The sequence below is a fragment of the Perca fluviatilis genome, chromosome 17 (genome assembly GCF_010015445.1).
Source record: "Perca fluviatilis chromosome 17, GENO_Pfluv_1.0, whole genome shotgun sequence".
NCBI classification, from domain to species: domain Eukaryota; kingdom Metazoa; phylum Chordata; class Actinopteri; order Perciformes; family Percidae; genus Perca; species Perca fluviatilis.
Genome location: NC_053128.1, coordinates 4,746,948 through 4,772,688, shown reverse-complemented (window position 1 = coordinate 4,772,688; position 25,741 = coordinate 4,746,948). Strand labels below are relative to the sequence as shown.

Below are 25,741 nucleotides of genomic sequence, written 5' to 3'. Positions count from 1 at the left end.
TGAAATGACATTCTGATCTACACCTGTTTATTTGCAGGCACTTCGACAAGGAAAAGTCTGGCCGTCTGAACCACCAGGAGTTCAAGTCATGTCTGCGCTCGCTAGGCTATGACCTGCCTATGGTGGAAGAAGGCGAACCTGATCCTGAGTTCGAGGCCATACTTGACACTGTGGATCCCAACAGGTCTGTTCACAAATTACATTGATAGGGATGTAAACTGCAGTATAGTATTGAACACACTGTTGTATTTGCTGCCTAACTTTGAGGAATCTTTGTTTGCAGGGATGGCAACGTGTCGTTGCAAGAGTACATGGCGTTTATGATCAGCCGCGAGACAGAGAACGTCAAGTCCAGTGAGGAGATAGAGAGCGCTTTCCGAGCTCTCAGCACAGAGAACAAACCCTATGTCACTAAAGAAGAGCTCTACCAGGTCAGATGTGTTCCCTTTTCACTCTGTGGCTTCAGTTTGAGTGTCAAGTCTTAATGGAGGTCTAACTTTCCCCTTCTTCCTTTCAGAACCTGACCAAGGAGCAGGCAGATTACTGCCTCTCACACATGAAGCCCTATCTCGACAGCAAGGGCCGCGAGCTGCCGTCAGCTTTCGACTTTGTTGAATTTACCCGCTCGCTCTTCGTCAACTGATCCCTCGCCCACCAGGGACCAATCGGGATGCGTTTTCCCACACACTTCAACACGAACACATGCCTAAAAACTGCATGATTGTGGCACTAGGAATACTCACTAACAACTGTCTACTATATTTATCTTGCTCTACCCTTAACTCTTTGTGCTTCTCATGATAACCTAGTGGATCTGTTAATTTTGAATGTGGTTGTTTTAGCTTGTGCTTTTAACTTTAAGAACCTAATAGTAACAATGTTGACAACACCTTTACAACTGCAGTGTGCTTTAATAAACGCTACTGGTTAGAACTGGAAACTGGAAACTCTACTGTTGTTTTTATTTCACTTCCACAATTCTGTCATCTTTTATGGGTTTTAATGTAAAACATAAGTCCAATGCAGCTGCCTTGAGCTATCCCAGGTTAATATGTCTCATTCTGCCACCTGATTGGCTATCTGCTCCAGCTGGCTGCTCTCTCTATGGCGCTGCTCCGTCAAATCGTGGCTCAGCTGCCAAACGCTAACTGTCCCATCTGTTTTCCCCACTGCCAAGAGGTGAGTGTTCTGGCAGTTGAAGGCCAAACAAGTTGCAGCTTGGTCCGCACCTCCCTGCTCGATGGTGGCTGCTGGCCTGAGGGACCTGTGGCCCAGGTCGAATATCTGCACATCACCTTAGAGATGCACAGTGCAGAAAGTCAACAAGGATTGAATCTGATGTATAAATCCAGCTTGAAGTCACAATTATTTATTTATACTGTACCTTGTCCCGTGGCTGCTGCAAAAACCAGCGGTCTGGTTGGAGACCACTGCACCTGAAACACGTAGCCGTCTGAAACCCTGAGAGAGAGTAGCGGGTTGGCCTGCAGCAGAGAGTGGAGGTGGGCCAGACCATCAGTCCCTGCACTCACAAAAAGGTTCCTGCAGACAACACAAGACACGTTAAGAAAAAGTCACTGTTGAGCACTAATGTAATGTAATGATAATGTGTTTGGTCGGTGAGCAGAGCTGTGACCTGTGGAAAGGGGAGCAGTGTATGGAGTGGACGGGGCCGCTGCAGGGCCTAAATGGGAAGACCGCTGGGGCTTTCAGTGTTACACTCTGGCCTTCGGAGGACACCGCAGCCATCGTCTGGGAGTTGAAGGAGCATCTAAGCAACAAGCCGCCCTCAGAACCCACTAAGAAGGTGTCAGAGTCCCAGGGAGACAGAGCCAGGGAGGTGATACCCACAGTGCTGCTGCTGCCTCGGGCCTACGGGCAACACAAAACTTTTTAGGATGCATTGATCAACAAATAACGTTTATTAAAATACCATCACTATTCACACAGAGATTGCACACACAGCAATCTCTGTATGTGCCCTGTATACAAGAGCAGAATGTCTATGTTTAATAATTAATTGAATAGATGCATTTAAGTGATAAAACAGCTCTACAGCCATGCTAGCAGCTCTGAGGCTGTCGTTAGCCCCAGCAGTACTCTGAGCTAGATGCAGTGCCGATCCTGACCTCCCTGGGGCCCTAAGCAAACTTCTGCTAAGGGGCCCTCTACCTGACCCGTGATGCCGTGAGCTATGTAAACCATTTGCCATTGCCACACAGTCACCAGTTCACCTGGGCCTGTGTTGCTAGTACTTGCTGAAGACTGCTGTGCTGTTTTTGCTGAAGCTGGCTGTACTGGGTCTGTGCTAGTACTGGCTGTGGAGGCTGGATGTGTAACAGCTGAGTCTGTGCTTGTACTGGCTGATGATCCAGCATCTCCTCTACTGACAAACTTAAGCATAGCACCTGCAAATTATAGATAACTCATTTTTATAAGCTGCATCAGACCCAATTAAACTGGCTCCCAATTTCCTTTTATACATTTTCAAATATAAAATACTATTTATACTATGGCTTGGCTCTTGTAATATTTAAATAGTGAACGTATTGCGCAGATATCAATAATTCCGGTGAGTGATATCAAGAATTAACTTTTGTAACATGGGATATCAAAAAAGAATTAAAAAAAAACAAAACATTGGTAAATAAAAATTAACTAAGGGACCCTACTAATAAAATAATCAAGAATTCACTTTGCAAATAGTAAAAGAACGAATTCTTGATATCAAAATGCATAAACTGTAATATGAATAAAAGCTAAAATGGCTTGCCATAGCGTAAAAGCAGTGTTAAATTTTTATTTTTAAAAAATTTGGTTATTATTTACTGAGGGATGTGCATCCATATTGACCAGTATGTCCAGCTAATCAACATTTTAAATTCAATATAGCCTATAAATCAATGTCAAAGTGTCAATACATTGCTTTCCATCTTGCATAAGTAGTGTTGTTTAGAGTTTTTAACTACACATTGTCTGAGACTAGATAATCAGTGTCTTAAAAGTATGTATAATGTGTACTTTGATGAGGAGTGCCATCATTCACGCCCATATATTGTAGCCTACAGTCTGTCTGGTCTTCACATATATTTCTGCTTGAAAAATGCGCGTTTCATTTCGTGCACGCGCCTAAAGGCCTTTGTATAGTTGTGCGTCGGCTCCACGCAGAGCTCTCGCCGTAGCCTTAAAAAGTGGCCTGATGTTTATACTTGTGCGCTGGTGTGTGCGTCGAGCTGCGTGTGTGTGTGTGGGGAGTGTGTGGTAGAGAGAAGTGAGAGAGTGCCGGCGATTATCTTCGGAGCTCGGAGCGAGTAGCGACTCTAGAGTCATAGTGAGAGAAACAAAGTGTCTCCTCTGTGCTTTCTGACTACAGTGGGAAATATGTAGCAGGAGAAGTTAACCCTCTCCTTGATTTCATGTTGTTTATGGAGAATAAGAACCAGGAAATGAGTCGGGAGAAATGCAACGCTACCAAGCCACGGCCGAGCTACGTGCGTCGCTGCGACGTGTAGTTACATTTTTCGAGAGGTGCTGTCAGTACCCGATCCGTTCCACCTGCACAATCCGTTCTGCGCATGTGCAAGATGACACGTATGCCATGACGTAGGCGCAGATGATAATGCTGCGTTCATTCCACCACCACCTTGGAATAACGGCACCGCTTCCACCTGCACGATCCGTTCTGCGCATGCGCAAGATGTTCACACGCTAGCCTCCAGCTAACGTTAGTTAGCTAATAGCTAATTCGGCGGACCGCTAGGTGATTATAGCGGTCTGCCGTTAGCCTCCCCCGGGAAGCTAACGTTAGTTTAGCTAACGGTTAATTCGGCGGACCGCTAGGTGATTATAGCGGTCTGCCGTTAGCCTCCCCCGGGAAGCTAACGTTAGTTTAGCTAACGGTTAATTCGGCGGACCGCTAGGTGATTATAGCGGTCTGCCGTTAGCCTCCACTGGGAAGCTAACGTTAGTTTAGCTAACGGTTAATTTGGCTAACCGCTAGCTGATTGCAGCGGTCTGCCGTTAGCCTCCACAGTTAAGCTAACGTTAGTTTAGCTAACAGCTAATTCGGCTAACCGCTAGCAGAGACAGCATGTAAACTTTAAAAGACCCTCAAAATAAAACTTGAAAATAAACGTTAACATATATAACAGCTGTTACGTCAGTTCTACTTTACTTGTGCTCATTTAAAATACAATCACTCAATACTTGTCTTTATTGTTATTACTGTAATGTCTTAATTTAGCTGTAGCCTGCTTTTCCCATTAAGTTTGACTTAACGTTATTTTAGACTGAATCTAGCTGCAGAAACAAAGTAACCAGTGGGGCGGTGCCTGTTATTTCGAGGTGGCATGAACGCAGCATTATCATCTGCGCCTACGTCATGGCATACGTGTCATCTTGCACATGCGCAGAACGGATTGTGCAGGTGGAACGGATCGGGTACTGACAGGTGCACGTCAGGCTACGGCGTAGGGTCCGGCGTAGACGCAGAGGGGTCTGCGTCTACGCCGGACCCTGCGCCGTCGATTTGACGCACAACTGTAAAATGGCCTTGACGCATGATAACACACCCGACGCGGTTATCTTTTCCGAGCTGCAGTAAACAAACACCGTTGCACTTTGTCGTTTATCAAACATAATAAATAATTGTATTTTACTCTCACTTTTGTCAGGCACAAAGTCAAAAAACACAGCCCTGGAAGTGACACAGACCGAGAGATGCACTGCCTGCCTGCCCAGCTAGGTTAGCAAGACCGAAAAAAACAATAGAAATGCACATAAACATAACTTTACTTTGCTGACATCAAACTTGGAGAGGAGAGAACACAAGTTTACCTGATTGTTGTTCCCACAATTCACTCTCATGGTGTTTTTTTTTTCCTCTTTTCGTGACCAGAAGGATAGTTTCGCTTTATTTTGTCATGGACGTTGTAAACATTAATTGACGCGCTATGACACGAGGGGGAGGCGGGGCCTCGAGTAATTTGCGGGGCCCTACGCAGCTTGCGTAGTGAGCGTATAGGGCGGATCGGCTCTGGCTAGATGCCTTATTCCAAAATGGATTCAATTAATTTTTTCCTCAAAATTCTACACATAATAACCCATGATTTTTGCTAATTTATTAAAAATAAAAAACGAAGAAATCACTTGTACATAAGTATTCACAGCCATTGCGATCAAGCTCAAATTGAGCTAAGGTGCATTCTGTTTCCACTGATCATCCTTGAGATGTTTCTACAGCTTAATTGGAGTCCACCTGTGGTAAATTCAGTTATGTTTGGAAGACACCAGGCACTGCTCATCACCTGGCCAATACCATCCCTACAGTGAAGTATGGTGGTGGCAGCATCATGCTGTGGGGATGGTTTTCAGTGGCTGGAACTGGGAGACTAGTCAGGATTGAGGGAAAGATGAATGCAGCAATGTACAGAGACATCCTGGAAGAAAACCTGCTCCAGAGCGCTCTTGAACTCAGACTGGGGCGACAGTTCATCTTTCAACAGGACAACGACCCTAAGCACACAGCCAAGATACTGAAGGAGTGGCTTCGGGACAACTCTGAATGTCCTAGAGTGGCCCAGCCAAAGCCCAGACTTGAATCCCATTGAACATCTCTGGAGGGATCTGAAAATAGCTGTGCACCGACGCTCCCCATCCAACCTGATGGAGCTCGAGAGGTTCTGTTAAGAGGAATGGGCGAAACTGGCCAAAGATAGGTGTGCCAAGATTGTGGCTTCATATTCCAAAATACAGTACAGGCCAAAAGTTTGGACACACCTTCTCATTCAAAGTGTTTCTTTATTTTCATGACTATTTACATTGTAGATTCTCACTGAAGGCATCTAAACTATGAATGAACACGTATGGAATTATGTACTTAACAAAAAAGTGTGAAATAACCCCTTACGAAACCAAAATATATTGCAGTACATTGGAAAATATGTGATATATTGGGCACTATATTCCCATATATGTGATTTAATATTTATATTTTCCAATATATTGCCATATATGCATATACCATATATGGTTATATATTGATAGCCTATATATATTGCAAGGTCTTGATTGCAATAAGGGAAGGGCACTATATTTTTACATGTAATAGTTTGTCTTTATATTAGGGCTGTCAAAATAACGCGTTAATTTCGATCATTTAATTTTAAAAAAAGAAAGAAAATAACGCAGATTAATCCACTCCATATTGAACTTTGACCCAGAGCCATTCTAGCCACCATTCGACTGTAAAATGAAGGAGGGAGACGAAAATGTGCTGCCTGGATCATTAATTGGAACATTTTGTCATGGTTTCGGTGTTTTGCTTTGTATTTCTGTTCCCTGTTATGTGTAATCCTGTTTTCGTATTAGGTTCTGTTTCCCTATTTGTATACTTCTGTTTAAAGGGTGATAGAATGCAAAACCGATTTTACCTTGTCATAGTTGAATAATGACAGTTTAGTGGGTAACCAGGACATACATAGAACCGCTAAATCCCATTGACACCTCTTTCCTCTGCAAATCTCACAATTTGAAAATGCCTCTGAAAACAGGCAAATCTCAACAAGCCGCCTAGTTGACGTCAACTTGGCGGCTCCTCCTCATTTGGCTCTAGTCTCTCTCTTTGTCACGCCCCAACATTTACATAGGCTACACAACTGACCTGAGATCAGTTAGTCTTCTAAATGTAGGTCGTGCAGATCTCAGAAATTGTATACTTTGTTCATCTGCTATGTTACCATTCAATTCACTTCTGAGACTTTTTTATGCGAGAAATCAACTACATAGAGGTCAAATATGGGCAGTTTTACAAAAATGTATGTCTAATTGCAAATTTTGTCCGACTGTGTGTCTGAGTTCAGTGGCCGGTGCGGTCTGTGTTGCTGCCTCGCCGCCTGGCCTGCCTTCCTTCACAGACCCCGGCCTGCTGTGAGATCGATTGAGCTCCGTCACGGCTGGCAGCCCACGGCACTCTATACCCGCGCAAAGTCACCGTTTTTTGGGTGAATGCACTACCAAACACCGCTGCCTTGACAGAGCTCCAGAGCCTGCAGCTCCCCTCTTCCTGCTAAATGGCCGGTGTGCGTGAGTGAGAGTGCGGTCAGCGAGCTTGTTACGCCTGCAATCTCTTATAATGTGTGTAATTATGTGTGTTGAGTTATTTAAACAAACGATCGGTCGACGACTCTTGTCCGCAAGTCTCATTGATAGATGGATGGCGCTCTATCAATGAGAGCTTGCTAGCCTCCTCTTAGAATTCCTCTGAAATTCACAAAAATTTATAAAATTGAAATCTGACACCATTGTTAGCTTTATAAGACATTGGGGTAGATTTTATATAAGTGGCGTGACGAAATTCAAACTGTAAATATACTATATGCTTCTTGACAAATTATATGCGATAGGCCTTTCTAAACATTCTCTTCTTTGTTTAATTCTTATTTTCATTGTAGACGTCAGTATGTCTCTGTTCATGGTTGTGTATCACAGTCCTTAATAATGGAGAAAGGTGTCCCTCAAGGCTCTTCCTTAGGGCCTCTCCTATTTTCTTTATTTATTAATGATCTTCCTCAAATATGCTCAGACTGTAATATTCATCTATATGCAGATGACACAGTGATCTATACATCTAATGTGTCTGTCTCTAAGATTCAATCCTCACTGCAATCTAACTTCAATGCTATTCAACTTTGGTTCCTATCCATCCACCTTCTACTGAATAAGAAAATGTCATATAGCATACTGTTTCCCACCAGATACGCTACATTGAATCAAGATAACAATCTTTCACTCAAATGTTTAGACGATACCTCACTTGTACAAGTTGACGAACTTAAATATCTGGGCCTTTGGCTTGAATATCTGGGCCTTTGGCTTGATTCAAAACTCTCCTTTAGGTATCATATTAATTCTGTTGTAAAAAAGATCAACTGTAATTTACGAATATTGTATCGCTCTATTAACTGTTTCACTCAAGTGATTAGGTTAAGAATTGTGTCACAATTAATATATCCTATATTAGACTATGCAGATGTTGTTTACCAAAACACATCAGAATTAAATCTTAAACCATTAAATGTTGCTTTTAATAATATATGCAGATTTGTGCTGAGATGTCCTTTTAATACTCACCACTGTGTAATGTATGACTCACTGAACTTATTATCACCAAAAGCCAGAAGACAGTATCACTGGTACCAGGTTATTTTTAAATGTGTGTACTCTGAATATCCTTCTTATCTGAAGGAATATTTAATTCCATACAGACCTAGCTATAGATTGAGACACACTGAATATCCCTTTTTCACTGTGCTAAACATCTATAAAGAAAGTGGCAGACGTGCCTTTAAATTTAAAGCCTCTTCAGACTGGAATAGCCTGCCTTGGTCTCTAAGATCTGTCACTTCTTTGCACTCCTTCAAAACATCGGTCTTTACTTATGTATATGCAAACTCTTACTGTAAATTTTTTCCTCAGGTATAGATGTTCAAATATTTGGGATACTTTTTGTCCTCTTTATTTATGTGTATACATGAGTATGGGTGCAGGTGTGCATATTAATATTATGTATGTATGTATGTATGTATGTATATATGTGTGTATATGTATGTATATGCATATGTGTATGTATGGGCAAAATTTTGTCATGTTTCCTAATACTGGAATATGTATTATATACAAACTTGATTTCAAGGAGTCGGTGGAGCGGGTGGGTGGGGTGTGATGAGGGAGAGCTCTAGTGAGTGTGAATGTATAAGTGCTGTATTGTATTGTCCTTGTCTTATTGTCCGTTGTCTCGAGGACCCCCTCGAAAACGAGATGCTTCATCTCAAGGGGTTATCCTCTTAACCCTTGTGTTGTCCTTCGGGTCCCAGTGACCCGAAGGACAACACAAGGATTATGTACTTCCCTTTACTTTGTTGTGAATTGCTCTCTAAACCCTGTTTCTTGTAAAGTAAGTAAGTAAAGTTTATTTCTAGAACACATTTAAACACAGTTTAAGCGGACCAAAATGCTGTACAAACAAGAACTAAGGTGCTGTATTAACCCTTGTTTAGAGAGCAATTCTCAACAAAGTAAACGGAAGTACATAATCCTTGTGTTGTCCTTCGGGTCACTGGGACCCGAAGGACCACACAAGGGTTAAATAAACAATTTCAATTTCAATAGTTATGCCGAAAGTGTAGCTAGCTAGCCACGATATTTTCCCATTGTATTGAATGGAACACATAGCTTTGTAAGACCTTGGGGTAGCTGTGATATAAGTGTCGTGATGAAATTCAAACTGTAATTAAAGCTGCGAGCAGCGATGGACAGGCCCTCGCGCCTCTGCGTGCGTCAGGGTTACCGGCGGACACCGCTTCTTGCGACCGTGCATTTGGGCGGCACTCAGACGCCGCAAATCATCACCAATGAAAAGGGAACTCCCCGCTGAGTTCAATGATACCTCACACAAGACTCTACGTCATACAGTTCATTAGCTATGAAATGGGGCGTGGCCAAAATATAGGGGGCGGGCCAAACCTTTACCAATAAAAATCTAAGTCTGCTGAGTTCATTGATACCTCACATAAGACTCTACCATAAACGGGTCACCATTTATAAAAAAGGGTGTGGCTAAGCACAAAGGGGCGGGCCAAACAATCACCAATGAAGAAGGAAGTCTCTGCTGAGTTCAATGATACCTCACACAAGGGTCTATGTCAAACGGGTCATTAGTTATAAAAGGGGGCGTGGCTTAAGCATAGGAGGTGGGCCAAACCATCATCAATGAATAAGGAACTTTCTGCTGAATTCAATGACACCTTACACTATGACTAAAAGTCAATTTTGGCCTGTAGGTGTCCTCAGGCCTGGACCCTTGTCAATTGTGAGAAATTTTGGGCAGATACGACAACATACACTCAAGTTACAACAACTTCTTTGTTCATCGCTAAACACTCAAAATGGCCGCCCCGCCACGGCCACGCCCTATGACGAAGTTTTTCTTTTAACAACTTTTCATCTTTAAGGTGTTGAGATGATACAGACCAAGTTTGAAGTTGATCGGATGAAATCTCTAGGAGGAGTTCGTTAAAGTGGCCAAAATCGCACTAATTTCGAACTTTGAAATCAAAATGGCGGACATCCTGTTGGGTTTAGGGTATGGCTCCAATGACGTATTTTGTACATCTTAACTTTCGTGAGTCTACGCTAAACGCACTGCAGGGGCTCAATTTCTTTAACTTTGTAGGGGGCGCTAGCGAGCCATTTTTGCGCACCTATTCCCGAAACCCTTAAAATACATACATTTTCACCAGACTTGATGCGACTGCCAATTTTGTTGAGTTTTTGAATATGTTAAGCCCCTCAAAAAGCCAATTCATTTGTATAATAATAATAATTCCTTCAGTTTTAATAGGGCCTTCGCCGCTGTCGGCGCTCGGGCCCTAAATATATTATAGTTATGCCGGCAGCCAGCCGCGGAGCGGAGACCATAAGGAACAGTGTGAAATACCCTATAAATCATTCTATCACCCCTTTAATGTAGGTCCCTATGTATTGTTTTTGTACTGTGGGTTTTGTCTCCTTGTCATTGAGTGATTTTCGGTCTTGTTTTGTATTATGTTCTGTTTCCTGTTTTATTGTGATAGTCAGTTTTCTTTCTTGTCATGTATAGTTCTGCTTCCTGTGTTTTCCCGCCTGTGTGATTGTCTAATGTGCTCCACCTGTTCCCTGCCCTGGTGTCACCTGTCCTGTGTTTGCTCGTTAACTAGTTTATTTAGCCTCTGTGTTTCCCTTTGTGTCTTGTCAGATTCTTTTGTGTCTGTTGTCTTGCCTGCGTGAGTTTGTGTTCCTCTCCCTGCTAGTTTGTGTCCTGGTCCTGTCTATTGAGTTAGTTCCTATCCTGTCAGTTTGTTTCAGCCTTGTGCCTTTTTTGTATTTTTCCCTGGATTTTTACCAGCCTTAGTGCTGCCGTGTTTTTGTTAATAAATTGCCTTCCTGCCTGCTCTCTGCGATTGGGTCCTTTATTCCCTGCCTCCACGTTTTACATTTACTAATAAAAATCTTCTTCCTGAATAGGGTTGGTTACCGAAATCCGGTGCTAATACGACACAGGTGCCTTCACGACCTGTATCTACCGGACCGAATAGCAACGCGGATTTCGGCGCCTCCTTTCGGTGCTACTGATATGTCTGCTCTGCTTTCTGGTCCTCTGAAACAGACGTTAAGACACCGGGCAAAAATTATGTATGCCATATATTAAAAATATATTCTACCATATATTAAACACATATTTGTACATATAGGTTTCCATATATTTAAAATATATTCTACCATATATTAAACACATCTGTACATATGTTTCCATATAATTTTACATATATTTAAAATATATTCTACCATATATTAAACACATATTTGTACATATATGTTTCCATATAGGTTTACATATATTTAAAATATATTCTACCATGTATTAAACACATATCTGTACATATATGTTTCCATATAATTTTACATATTTTTAAAATGTATTCTACCATATATTTAACAGATATTCTACCATATATTAAACAAAGATGTGAAACTATATCTTTACATATATTACCAATATGTTTTCCCATATAAATGGGAACACATTATGGTGGATATTTATTTTGGAATATATGAAAGTGGCAATAATTTGTATATTTTGCAATATATTGCAATATATAATATATTGTATAATATATGTATCATCAATATATTAGTCCATGTTTTTTCAATATATAATATATTGTAAAATGTAATGGAAAATAATATATTGTAATATATTACAATATATTTCAAGTAATATATTGGTAAATATATTTTCCTTTCGTAAGGGACTGAAAACATGTCTTATATTTTAGATTCTTCAAAGTAGCCACCCTTTGCTTTTTTTGAGAACTCTGCAAACCCTTGGTGTTCTCTCAATGAGCTTCATGAGGTAGTCACCTGAAATGGTTTTCACTTCACAGGTGTGCCTTGTCAGGGTTAATTAGTGGAATTTTTTCCCTTATTAATAAAAAAGCAAAGGGTGGCTACTTTTAGGAATCTAAAATATAAGACATGTTTTCAGTTATTTCACACTTTTTTGTTAAGTACATAATTCCATATGTGTTCATTCATAGTTTTGATGCCTTCAGTGAGAATCTACAATGTAAATAGTCATTACAAAATAAAAAGGAAACACATTGAATGAGAAGGTGTGTCCAAACTTTTGGCCTGTACTGTACTTGAGGCTGTAATTGCTGCCAACGGTGCCACAACAAAGCAAAGGCTGTGAATACTTATGTACATATTATATTTCCGTTCTTTATTTCTAATAAATTTGCAAACCTTTTAAAAAAAAAAAAATTAATTGGATCCATTTTGGAAGGCTGTAACATAATGAAATGTGGAAAAAGTGAAGCGCTGTGAATACTTTCCATATGCACTTTAATGTTGATGCTAAGCAAGTGAAATGTTTACAATGTTCACCATCTTAGTTCAGCGTGTTAGTATCATTTCCTACTTCAACACTTAAATTCTGTGGAATAGGAAAACTGTTTGGTTTCAGTGTTTTTCCTCACCTTGAAGCTAGTGCTGCTGTTGTGGGGAACCTGCTGTGGTACTAGGGCGTAGGCAGCATTCAGGACTAACCTGCCCTTGTCGGAGTCCACCATCCACAGTAGCACCCTTCCTCCTGAACTAGCACTAAGCACCCCAAACTCTCCTTTCTTCTGCAGAGGCACCCAGGCAACCTACACACACACACACACACACACACACACACACACACACACACACACACACACACACACACACACACACACACACACACACACACACACACACACAGTCCATCTTGTTAAAGTATTGCAATGAAGTTCTTCAGACTCAACAGTAACATAAAAATGCTCGGAATAATCACAGACAAGAGCATACTGATTTAGATTTCTGAAGGTTTAAAACAATGCCAGCAGTTTTGGAGATGAAGATGACACTTTGTTCCATTTTATTCTTGCAACTGTGCTAAAGCCTCTCAAAACAAAGTACAGGACAGTAGACATCTCCACTGGCCTCAAATAGCCTACATATGGTATCAATTATCAGAGTCCTTGACTCCTATACCACCCTGATTGGATGACAGCAGAGTTCCAATAGAAAGCCAAACCGATTGTCTACTCACCTGATAAACAGGCTCTTTGTGGCTGTCTGCTGACATCCCAGTTTGGACCAGCAAAGGGTCCTGAGTCTGACTGGTGTCCCAGACCACCACCTCTCCACTGTACAGACCCCCTGCACATACACACACAAACACACGCACAAAGTGCAATACTACATTACGGAGTACTCCTTTAAAAAAACACTGAATATTGCAGTTACATGCTGCACGTTTTACATTTAGAATCAGAAACAGAAAAGCGATTTATTGCTAAGTAAGTAAAAAGTAATTTGCCTTGGTTGTTGGTGCATACATAAACATATTAAACATGAATATGAAATAAACCAACAATAAATACAGAAACAAATATGTTCATATAACACGTCTGAAGATCAGCCACAGCTTCACTGGTCCACCTCTTAGATGTCCCCACAGCACATAAATTTCTGCCTGTATGCATGACACATGTTAATTCACCCATTTACATGTGAAAATATGCAGCTCTATACATGCTAAAAGTACTGTTTTTTTAAATGGAGTCTGGTGAGTTTGATTCTGATGCTAACCTCCTTTGCGTCTTGGAGTAATGCAAGAATTTTTTTTATCTTTTTGAACAAATCTGGCTTTCGCCCCATACATAGCACAGAAACAGCACTGGGTAAGATCTCCAACAACCTTCTCTGTGCAGCTTATTCTGGTCTACTCTGTCTCTATCCTTATCCTCCTTGACCTCACTGCAGCATTTTATACTATTTTCCATTAGCTTCCCGTAGATCATCATCATTGCCTCCTACCTTGCAGATAGTACACATTTTGTACAGATTTAGAATTACTGGTCAGAAAACTCCCTAGTTCACCTTGGAGTTCCCCAGGGTTTAGCGTTAGGGCTACTCCTGTTCATTATCTACCTCCTCCATCACTGAGCCCACTTCTATACTCCCCTTCAGTACCCTTACTGCCTGTCTGATATACAGATATGGATGACAACCTAATGCTCAAACAGTAGTAAAACTTAGCTACACTCTCAAAAACCATTATCTGTTCAATATTCATTGATAAAGCCACTATAACAGTCATATAATAAGACATTACAGATCCTTTTTAGAAGGACAATACCAGAAAAGAAGGCATGGAGTTTAATTGCAGGAATGCTTGGAGTTGAAGGTAGATAACAGCTCAATAAACATGTGATTGTTCTGTAAAGTACTTTTAGAGACAATAAAATCTGTGAGTCGGGCACAGCCGGAATGCAGAACAGACGCGCCTGGTGGAAAATCGGGGTTGTCGAAAGTCGGGGTCCTATGCTGCACCCAAACATTGAAACTCACTGCCCACTCAAATCCGCATACTGACAGTATTCAAAAATGCTCTTAAAACCCAAATTTAAAATAGCTTACTCACTTTAACTGCAACAACTGCATCTTATTTTATACCAATTTTAATTTACAGTTTTGCTATGCTTTGTTGCTTATTGTAAGTTTCATTATTTTGTGTTTCACTAATTAACACATTATTAATCACTGGTGCTTTGTTGCTAGGTGTATGTTTTATAGTATAATTATAGTGTGGTCTAGACCTACTCTATCTGTAAAGTGTCTTGAGATAACTCTTGTTAGGATTTGTTATTGTAAATAGAATTGACCTGAACTGAATATAAGGTGACCTTCATTTTCATGAAAGGCGCCATTAAATCAAAGTCAGAACAAAGGGAGGCGTTAATATTAGTGCTGTTAGTTAAAGGCGTTATTAACGCCGTTAACGCAAACCCATTTTAACACCGTCAATTTTTTTATCGCAAGATTAACGTTCTTTTTGGCCTAGCAAACTTTGTAGTTCTTTTTTCACATGCTGTTGCAAAAAATAGTAACGTTAGAAAACTACAACACCACACCAGTGAGCCAGCCAAAGAATAGTAGGCTAACGTTATGTTTTGAGTGGAGGCGAGCGCAAGATACCGAAATGGATGCCAATAAGATTCTGAATGGAAAGTTTACTTTTAAAAAGTTGCCAGATAGTTCCATTGACAAGATCAAAGTGATCTGTGTGTTTTGTCGTTGTGAACTGAGCTATCATCGCAGCACGTCCAGTCTGAAATACCACTTGATGGCCGAGCACACAGCTGATGCGAAATCTCAGCCCCCTCGTCAAAGCCAGGCGACAAAAGCAAAGCAAGTCAATCCATTTCTCCATGTTGATAAGAGCATTAAAATGAGAAAAAAATAATGGGACAAAAAGAAATCAAGGGACATTTAGAATAGATAAAAATATGCGATTAATTGCGAGTTAACTATGACATTAATGCGATTAATCGAGATTAAATATTTTTATTGTTTGACAGCACTAGTTTATATTCCTATTATTCTGCTGACAGTGCATGAATTCAACTAATCTAAATCTGTGAAAATATAAACTATGGGTGGAATAACAAAAACCACACCAGGAACTGAATGAAGTAATGAATGATGTACAGTTGTGTTTTGTACCACTCTGCTTTGGATTCATCTAGAGCCAATCGCAGATTACAGGAATTTTACATCTAGTCTCCATTGGTACAGAATATTTTGTAATGTAAGCCACTGACAAATAAAATGTCCTCTTTTCCTCAAGTTGACCTGATTCAGACTTTGTAAGCATGCATAAACAGTGTGTAATCAGTTCATGGTTTGAAAGCACAGACTTGCAGTGTACCTGCGATGAGAGCGGGCTGGTTGGGGTGACAGCACAGAGCGGTGACTGCAGTGGGAACATCTATGACCAGATCAGCTTGTTTGGGATTCAGGCCTCGGCGGTCCAGGTTCCACGTACAAACACAAGATCTCTCAGTGCTCCAGTCTCCATCGTCAATCCTGCCCACCAAAAACAGACATTTGACCCGTACTGACCACATGATGACTACACAAAAGCTTTCCTTTCTAACACTTTCCTGTTGATGTTTCAGTTATCTGAAAAATAAGAGACAAAAGTGAGGTGAAAACATTCAGTACATCCAACACATTCTCACTCCCATCACGTCAAAAAGCGACGCTTGAGTCAGTCAGGTGCCTTTGGCGTTTGTCATTGACGCAAAAAGTCTCCTTTTGCGTCATATTTAGACACGCTTGGTCGGGACTCTAGGTGTCACTTTTTGACGTTCTGGGTTGGGACTATTGGCGTCACATTTTGACACTCTATATATAATGTACATTAAGTGAAACAGTAACATACCGACCGTAGGCACAGGCAATAACTGAACCTGTACAACTCCAAGATACACTGGTTACATGAAGATCTCTCTCTTGTGCGCCGGGATGTTGAAGGCAATGGAGGCATGAAACCTGCAAACATGGAAGGACACTCAGTGTGTTTAAATGCACAGCAGTAACTGTGTCTTACACTGGTTAAGTGAATAACTGGGTTACGCCAGTTCTCCCCATATACATGAGAGGGGAAGAATGACGGGAGTAACTCTACCTCTGGTACAGTAGGTGGTGCTCTGCCAATGTACAACTGGTCGGAATAAGGCTTTTTCTTCAGGTTGACCTTTGTCTAAATCAAAAACTTGGAAAGCGGGGAGAACTTTTCAGCGTTTTACATTTTCTGTACATTCTTCAGTCGTAGTACTCAGAGGGTTTAAAGGTTTAAAGCTTGTGTTGCTGCGGTTATTTTTTGTGCCGTGCTTCCAACTGCTCTCTTCTATTTCCGGGTCAAAAACCAATGCAGCAGAGTGGGGAGGGGCAGTCATAACCTATGGAGCATGCGCAGATGCGTAACCCGAGCTTATCCCAGTTAAAGGGGCGCTATGCAGTTTCATTTAATTTCATTCATCCATTTCATCGCCGTTTTCTCTATAGCTCCCCCTCTTCGGAAAAGATATTTGGCAGCTCCTATGTTTACTCGTGTCTGACTCCTCTCTCGGTCAGTCTGCCGTTTCCTCTTTCTCTGTTCCTCCGACAATGGTTTCCTAGCTTTCTGTTTCTTTTTTGCCGGCTCAGCCATGACGATAGTATGAAAAACTCCATCGCTACCTTGTTAGCCGGTTCCTGAATGGCCGTAAGTGTGCAGTGCCGTGAAGCAATTCGTTACATCGCGAGACCTGATATCACGCGATACTTCCTGACGCTGAGGCCGCCGGCTCGCCGGCCAAAAGTTTCAAGGGTGGTTTTTCCGCTCACAGGTGCTAGGGGGGAGCGAGACGACCACCATTCAACTCGAAAAAAGTCATATAACCATTCCAATGGCTCAGAAGCTGTTCAGTTAGGTTAAATTAAGCTAAAAAAAACTGCATAGTTCCCCTGTGTGTATACATGCATAAATACCCCGGGTACTAAAGGACTAAAGGAGAACTCAAATTTTAGCCAGGTCTTTGAGAAACTGGGGTATTGCTGAATATAATCAGGTTTTTAAACTGCATGTAAACATTTGTGTCATACAAAGAACTCTCCATGAAGATCAACCCCAGCCTGTGTCCAGAGAAGTGCTCCAAAATAGTTTAAACATCAAGTCATCAGGAACAACTACAGATGCAGATTCACCGTTTTTTTTTTTATTCTTATACTGCACTGTAAATTTTATTCTTGACTTTGAATGTTTTTAAATTCTTTTTAATTGTTTTCTGAATGCTTTTTCATGTTTTATGTAAAGCACTTTGAATTGCCCTGTTGCTGAAATGTGCTATATAAATAAAGCTGCCTTGCCTTGCCTTTGGCTTACAAAGCTGTCATCTGCCTAAGAAATCAGAAAACACCATTTTGGTTTGATTGATTGGCCCTACTTACTAGCTGACTGTGATCTTCCCAGTTCACCTGGAACTCATCAAAGGCGTGACTCCTGGCATTTCTGATCAACTCTCTGATGACCGTGTCCTCAGACCGCTGTATGAAATCCTTTAGGCCAGGCGGCTCTGGCTTGTCATGGTTTTGCTGGAAGAGCGGCCCTTTCGCCTGATACTGTGGCTCTGTCTGGGTACAGCTGATAGTAGCCAACACAGTCTGGACCTCTGCCTCAGCACTGTGCACCACTCTGGTCTGGCAGCCTCTCTGGAATACCAGCAAATTAAAAGCCCTCATATTTAGGAATGCACATCAATATAGTAATTGCAATCACAAAGAGTTTCACAATGAAATAGACTTAAGCAGGTGCAATATTGATGTTTTGTGTTTAGAGAGGCGAGACATCAAGGCCCCTTTAATGGAAAAGAAAACAAGAGATCCTATATTTGAAGGGTGTTTGGATCATAATTTTGACAAATGTGTATGGATGTATTTCTTTTTAAACAAATGTTAGTTTAATACACATGTCGAATATTAATTTTGTGACCTTGCCTGAACCTGTGCGTTCACATACCTCTCCCCCTTATATGACCCAAGATATAAATTCTGGACATACATATTTGATTGAATCAGTATTGTTAGGCTAAGTGTTGTCTGTAATTACAAAGTTCAATGTCATTGAGTTCAAGTCTTTGGTGTGGTGGAGCTTAGGCAGACAAGGAAGGAAAACATTTCATGATAAATCTTTCTTTTTCTGCCAGTTAAATATCATCTACAAATGTAAGTTCAGGGGCTCTACATCTTTCTTTCCAGTGTTTAAGATTTAAGTAAATTAATGTTTGAAATTAGAAGCTCTGAAGTACAAGTTCACCAAGTTTTGAATATATTTTATTCTGAATATTCTGGTGCTATGAATTGAACTGATTATTAAATAAATTATAATATATTGTAGATTCCCTGGGGTATGATTTTTTTCTTTGGATTTTGTTTGTTTGTATGATTGTTTTTTATACGTAACGTTAACGTTATGGCAAATGCACTAAGTAAAGTTACTTTTGTTTGATGCAGTGTAAAGTTAAGTTGGTATCGCTCGTTACGCGCTTCTTATTGTACATCTATGGCTTCTCCGAGCAACACCTGAACGTAACATGTGTAAGCTAGCTAATGCTAACGACCGTGGGTAGAATATTGTTTCTGTATTAACGTTAATTTACATGTACACATATTTGGCAACAACAGGCATCACGTATATTGTGATTCATGCCAACAGCACGTTGGGAGGAAAAGTTGGTTCATTATTGCACTGTTGGTCAAACATACCGACTCCTGCGCCGATTGCTGAGATATCCTCCACAGAGACTGGATACTCACTGAATCCACGGCTTCGTCAGTAAACATGCTAGCGATAGTGATTTACTTAAACTAAAGAAAGGTTGAGGTTAACATCAACTATTTTAACTAGCGTATTGCATTCAGACAGGTTTGACAGAATAGGAACTGCGTGGCACTTTTCACACAGCTAAAGTTAGCGCTGGAGCCATTGACAGCCATGTTCCACAAAGCTAGTGTTAACGTTACCTTGGTTATGGAGAGAATGTCCAGAGGCACGAAATAGTAAATGCTAGATCGGATCCGCTAGACGTGTCAGCATTTGTTTTTATGATTCAATATTTCGGAATACAAATTCTATAACGTAAAAACATTTCTCAAATTGATACAATTTGAAAACTGAGCAGAATAGTCAGTAATACAGTGCAATATAAACAAAGTGCAGAAGATACAATTAAAGCCATAACAAAAAAAGAATAAATAAATCAATAACGAAAAGAAATACAATGGAAATAGTAATTACTTAATTTCTACCTGGGGTCAGATCAAATGCAAGGTCTGATAAACACTTAGATAAAGACAAAGAGCATTTTAGATATAATCAATTTTAAAGAATCTAAAAAAAAAAAGATAATTCTTGGAAGGAATGTTGTGAAACGTGGAATAGCTTTAAGGCATTTGCATTTCTGTATAACATATTTAGCGATTATTATTAAACAAAAAATAAAAAAATGTTGTCCTCCAAAATCAAACCAAATATTAAATTTTACTATAAATCACGACTGGCATATCCAGATTATTACCTGAAATCCAATCCTCCCAAAATGAAAGATGCATTAGCCTACAAGAAAAAATAGTGTTACATTGTTTCTATTCCTGAGCTACAGAATGTACATTAATTAAGATCAATGTTAGACTCAAACGTAAAAACTCCTTGCATGGATTATCATGCTGCGTTCCAGGCAACCCGTAACTCGTGTTTTCACAACGTTCTACCCGTGAAAGTGCCCTGGACTGGAGCGGCAGTCAAACACGTAACTTCTACTAGCTACTCGTGAACTCCCAGTTACAGTTTTGATGTCACACACATAAACAACAATGGTGCTGTTGATGCTGTACAGACGCCGGTGATTAACAGTTGGAAATATAAATAAATAGACATAAATATGCAACGTAAAGTAATTCCGCTCATTGTAATCAAAACAATACACATACTACTACAGGTTATGTTTATTAAATGAAGCCCAAAATATGTTGCCGACTAGAAATCGCTAGTATCATCGCTAGCTAACGTCAACGATTGGTAGCCGCTAGCTAACGCTAGCTAGAAGGGTTTGTGGTGACTTTGCCTGGAACGCTACCAAGTCGTGAGTCTTGACTTGAAGTCGTAACTTACGGGCTAAAAATTGTGTCTGGAACGCAGCACCAGTGTCTACGTGGTTAGGTTTAGGCATGAGGAGAGGGGATTGGTTAGAATACCAGGGTAAACCAATCAGAGGCGGAACAAGGCAGGCCACGAGGCACGTCGACATATTACGTCGACACGATGCCTGCCTTTTTATTTTTTATTTTTAAATACATTTTATTCATCAATTATCAATTACAAAAAAGCCAAATAAGTTACATACAATACACGATACAATGTTCGAGAGCAAAAACAAACAGAAAACACATCACATAAAATATACAAACACATAAAGAACCTATATAAACAAAGATACACAACAATTGATTCCTAATCAGATAATAAATACATAATAAGTAATGTATAGAAATAAGTAAATTATAACAAAATTATATTTTAAAAATATACAATTATAAGAGTCAAATGTGTAAATAACTTTTGCAATAATATTAAATAAAGGATAAATAATCAATATAGTGTTACTGAAGCTCATTAAATACATTGTTATAACATTATATACATTATTTACATTTGTTGCTTTTTTATTAGTTATCAAATTAAATGATAAGAAGTGACTTAAATTCCACAAAAAAAGAGGGAATGAGGGTGAGAACCTGAGAATTTTTGTTTATGAATGAAAGATTTCCCTAGTAAAATAGAAATAATTAACCACATTATTAAAGATGTTCAAAAAACAAAGTAGGTTGAGCATATGATATATTTACTTCAATAAAACAAACATGACTGATTAAGATCAGACTCTTAAGTATTCCTTATACTTAGATCTGGGGGGTCCGGAGTCCTTTGTTGTTTTTTTAGCCCCGCAGTTTAACTTGGATTAGGGTGGCACCTGTCGCTGTCGCTGTGGTCCTGCTCCATGCCCTGCTATGCCCTGCTATGCCCAAGGTTTCTCCCTAAAAGGAAGTTTTCGTCACTACTCAAGGTTTCTCCCTAAAAGGGAGTTTTTCCTCGCCACTGTTGCACTAAATGCTTTCTCTTGGGGGAATTACTGGAATTGTTGGGTCATTGTAATTTGTAAATTATAGTATGGTCTAGATCTACTCTATCTGTAAAGTGTCTTGAGATAACTTGTTATGATTTGATACTATAAATAACATTGAATTGAATTGAATAAAAAATGGGAAATTTGTGTTTTGTTATTAAGTTCTCACATGACGGGCGCCCGGATAGCTCAGTTGGTAGAGCAGGCGCCCATATATAGAGGTTTACTCCTCCATGCAGCAGGCCCAGGTTCGACTTCGTCATTCCCTCTCTCTCTCCCCTTTCATTTCTTCAGCTGTCCTGTCATTAAATGGCCTAAAAATGCCCCAAAAACTAATCTTAAAAAAAAAAAATGACATTATTGAGCCATGTTCATCAAAATAAACAATATTTATTGTGTGGTTACTTTGGATAAAAGAGAGAGGTATTTCTAATACACGATGACTAAAGCAAAAAATACTGACATGATGTCAGTCTTAGGTATTATTTCAAGATGTTGCCATTCTCAGAAGGGTCAGGCCTATCCTGTTGCAGAAAAGTCCAGAGAGAGATCCAGTATCCACTTCTGCTTTTTCTCCAGGAAAACAAAAAAAAAACACTAGCTTTTCAGTGTTTTGTAGTAGCCTACAGCTTTCAGGAATTGTTTTCTTTGAGTTTATTAAAGTGAGTGACCACAATTGCAGGATTGATATGCGTACCCAAATTGAGAGAGTTGCTGCTGTGCACAATTTACGCACAGGGCACGGCAGCGGTAACTTTATTACTCATTTTCAATATTCTTGTGAGCTAACGATAGCCTTATTATCCTATACCACAGATTATCCAAAGCTAGGGTTAAACCGTCTTTGCACTAGTGCAACTAGTTGCCTTGGTGCAAATATATTTCAATTGTTTTACTGACAAGAATTCCAGTGTTTTGTGAACCAAATTCAATGCAAAAAGCAGTGTATTTGAGTATAGTCCTGGGGTATTACTGGTATTGTCTTTTGACACTTTACACTGAGGTGAACTTTTGTCCCCTCAAAATTATTTAAATGGTCTGTAGTTTGAAATTTCACTGATACATGATCTTTTTGGATGAATCCCAATGTAAACCTGCTAGTATTCTTGCATTGCCAGACCTATCTCCACAGCGCTGTATCAGCTGACTTTACAGTAGCTGTCATTGGTCACCAGGCTCTGAACCATGTCCAACCAAAGACCCTCTTCTAAACCGTCTCTCGTTCAACCTATGCTCTGAACCGGTCTTGTGCAGTAAAACAATTGTTTCAGCCCTACGTTTTTCTCCTATGTCCATGTTTATATGATGGTATATATATGATGTCTGCCACCTGTTGGTGGGACAATTGCATGACATGTTTTATTTTAAGAATATGATAGGCAACGTTAGAGGTTTATGTTGGCACTGAAGGGACTGAACCATAAGTTGCTACCGGTAGCTGTTTTTTCATACGTACTTTGAACTGTGTGGCACGAGAGTTGATTGCGATATATGATTTCAACGCTAGATTGGGAGAAATTCCCACACATTGGACCTTTAAGGGTCTACACAAATAAACAGAATACATGATCCACAAATTAGAACACCACTACTGAGGACACATAACCAGGCTTCAAAATTAACATTTTCATCTACCAGCCAAATGGCTAATGAATGTTCAAATATTACCAGCCATTCAATAGATTACCATTGGGTTTTTTGGCTGGTGAGTGAAATAATCTACCAGCCACTTGCATATTTCACCAGCATTTGGCTGGTAAACGGTGCTAATTTAGAACCCTGCACATAACTGAACAATATGAGAGCAATACAATAAAATAGATTGATAAATTGAATGTTGCTATTCTACGGTTGTTGACAGGATAGAACTAGTCTGTGCAGGTGAGTATAAGTATTAGTAGATCTTACCTTTCTACAAAACAGGACCGTTGACTTAGCCTTAAAAAAGGGTACAGAACGTGAAAAGTGATTGTTAAGGTGCTGACACATCAACCCGATTATCAGCCGTCGGACAGTCTGGCGAGGTCGGTGACTCGAGTCTGTTCGGTGTGTTCCATGCCGTCGTTAGTCGGAGGAGCCGTCGGCCTTCATTTGGGCCGATTTGACTTGTTGAATCGGAAGGCAAGCAGTCGGACTCAATAACCAATCTGATTGGTGGAGTGCCAACCCGGAAATGACGAGCGGGATGAGCGTCACTAACGCCTTCCCGAAATTTGGATTTTGAATACGTGTGGTCCATTGACATATATATTAACCGTTGTGTTGTCCTTCGGGTCCCAGTGACCCGAAGGACAACACAAGGATGATGTACTTCCGTTTACTTTGTTGAGAATTGCTCTCTAAAACCGGTTTCTTTTAAAGTAAGTAAGTAAAGTTTATTTCTAGAACACATTTAAACACAGTTTAAGCTGACCAAAATGCTGTACAAACAAGTACTAAGGTGCTGTATTAACCCTTGTTTAGAGAGCAATTCTCAACAAAGTAAATGGAAGTACATAATCCTTGTGTTGTCCTTCGGGTCACTGGGACCCGAAGGACAACACAAGGGTTAATGGACCAATAGACCCCGTTGCTCTGGACGGAGACCAGTGAAGGCTATTAGAAGCACTTTTCCGGTGATGGCCAGCTTTACTGCGCAGCCTCCAACTGACAGAGACAGCGTAAATGTGACGTGAGCAACGTGTCTGAAAGTTGTAAGTGTTCTGGTAGCTGTGCCAAGAGAAATCTCAATCATTCCCAATCTTACAGAGACGGAGAGTGTAGGTATATGTAAGGAGATAACATAAGCACAGGCTAATTATTGCTAACTAACATGCTAGTTAACATTAGTAATTAAACCTAAACAGCTAATGTAAGTCGAAACTGCCTGTGAGCTTCTCCTGTACTATACGGTAATTCCTCTACTGTGCGACAGTAAGTCACTTGGTTATGACACAATCGTTAGCCTATTTTTACAAAAACGTCTGCTACGGAGCCATAACGTGAGATACAAGGTAATGGAGCCTTTTATACGTTGTTGTGTTTCTTTAGAACTAAACAATGGACAAATCGAGTCTTTAAACGCTTCGGATGTAAAGTTATTCTCAGTCAAGTGACGTAAAAAAAAAATGGCGGTAAGCGGAATGCTAACAGGAGGTGATGGCCAGTTAGCAACAAAATGGCGCCATGATGGTTCGAGTTCTGAAGCGAAGCTTACCCCCTTGGTGTGGTCCTCCATGTTTCCTTCTTCAAACTTGCCAGGCCGGGAAGCTACGATACCTGTTAGCAGCACCTGTGAGTTTATCCATAGACAGTGAAATAAATGGACACAGCGACGCCATAGACTTCGACGGAGACCAGTGAAGTCAATTAGAAGCACTTTTCCGGTGATGGCTGAGCGTTACTGCGCAGCTTCAAACTGAGCTTGACGACGTAGATGTGACGTGAGCAACCTGTCTGAAAGTTGGAAGTCTTCTGGTAGCTGCGCAAAGAGAAATCTGAATCACTCCGAATCTTGCAGAGACGGATAGCGTATGTAGTCCATGAGCGTAGGAGCAGGAGCAAAACGTTGCTGAAATATTTTGTTCCGATGCTTTCATGGACTCTCTATGAGCTTCTCCCTTGACTGTATGCCTCCATGAAAGGCGGAGCCTTACCGGCTAACATATTTCAAGTATGGCGCAGTTCATGCAAATGCAAATGTAAAATTTCAAGCCAATACGAATACTTAGAATTGATGGTGGTGGTAAATATTCATGAAAAAAGGACAAGTTTGTGAATGGGCAACACAGATTTTGATAATGAACAACTAAACATGTTACACACTGGACCTTTAAGAAAAGGGCTATTACTGCAGGTCGTAACTAATTGAGATCCTAATAAACGTGCCATTTGTTTGGGCCAAAGTAGTGCCAACAGTGGCCCCAAACAGTCCTAACAGCAACAGCAGACTAATAAAAAAAATTCAATCCAAAAACACATGCAATTTCTTATCTTAAAACCTGAGTCATCCCAAACGGTTTATTTTAAAATCCATTTGTTAGCATTTGGCGTTTTTCCATTACATGGTACCTGCTCGACTCGCCTCTACTCGCCTCGACGCGCTGCGCGTCCGTTTTCCATTGCAG

The 25,741-nt window shown here is 40.4% G+C and overlaps 2 protein-coding genes across 9 annotated transcripts in view; one reads left to right on the top strand and one right to left on the bottom strand.

The window, feature by feature from the left end:
- The window catches only part of sptan1 (spectrin alpha, non-erythrocytic 1), a 60,423-nt gene extending 59,483 nt beyond the window's left edge, over positions 1–940 (top strand). For all 6 annotated transcript variants that reach the window (XM_039779044.1, XM_039779043.1, XM_039779042.1 and 3 more), the window contains 3 exons: positions 38–184; positions 284–431; positions 518–940. In XM_039779044.1, the coding sequence (XP_039634978.1) occupies positions 38–184; positions 284–431; positions 518–643 (421 nt within the window). In that variant the 3' untranslated portion in view covers positions 644–940. The remainder of the gene's footprint in view (positions 1–37; positions 185–283; positions 432–517) is intronic.
- Positions 941–945: 5 nt separating this feature from the next.
- dync2i2 (dynein 2 intermediate chain 2) lies at positions 946–24,867 on the bottom strand. Of its 3 annotated transcripts, none has more exons than XM_039779047.1 (9): positions 24,832–24,867; positions 17,905–18,165; positions 16,355–16,464; positions 15,839–15,996; positions 13,175–13,284; positions 12,576–12,746; positions 1,637–1,872; positions 1,385–1,542; positions 946–1,295 (listed from the first exon to the last, which is right to left on the bottom strand). In XM_039779047.1, exons 1-9 carry the CDS (start codon positions 24,850–24,852, stop codon positions 1,057–1,059), a joined length of 1,464 nt encoding a protein of 487 aa, XP_039634981.1. In that variant the 5' UTR covers positions 24,853–24,867; the 3' UTR covers positions 946–1,056. The 3 variants fall into 3 exon arrangements, with proteins under 3 accessions (XP_039634981.1, XP_039634980.1, XP_039634982.1); XM_039779046.1 differs by lacking the exon at positions 24,832–24,867 and adding an exon at positions 19,219–19,470; XM_039779048.1 differs by lacking the exons at positions 17,905–18,165; positions 24,832–24,867 and adding an exon at positions 19,219–19,470.
- Between the last annotated feature and the right edge of the window lie 874 nt (positions 24,868–25,741).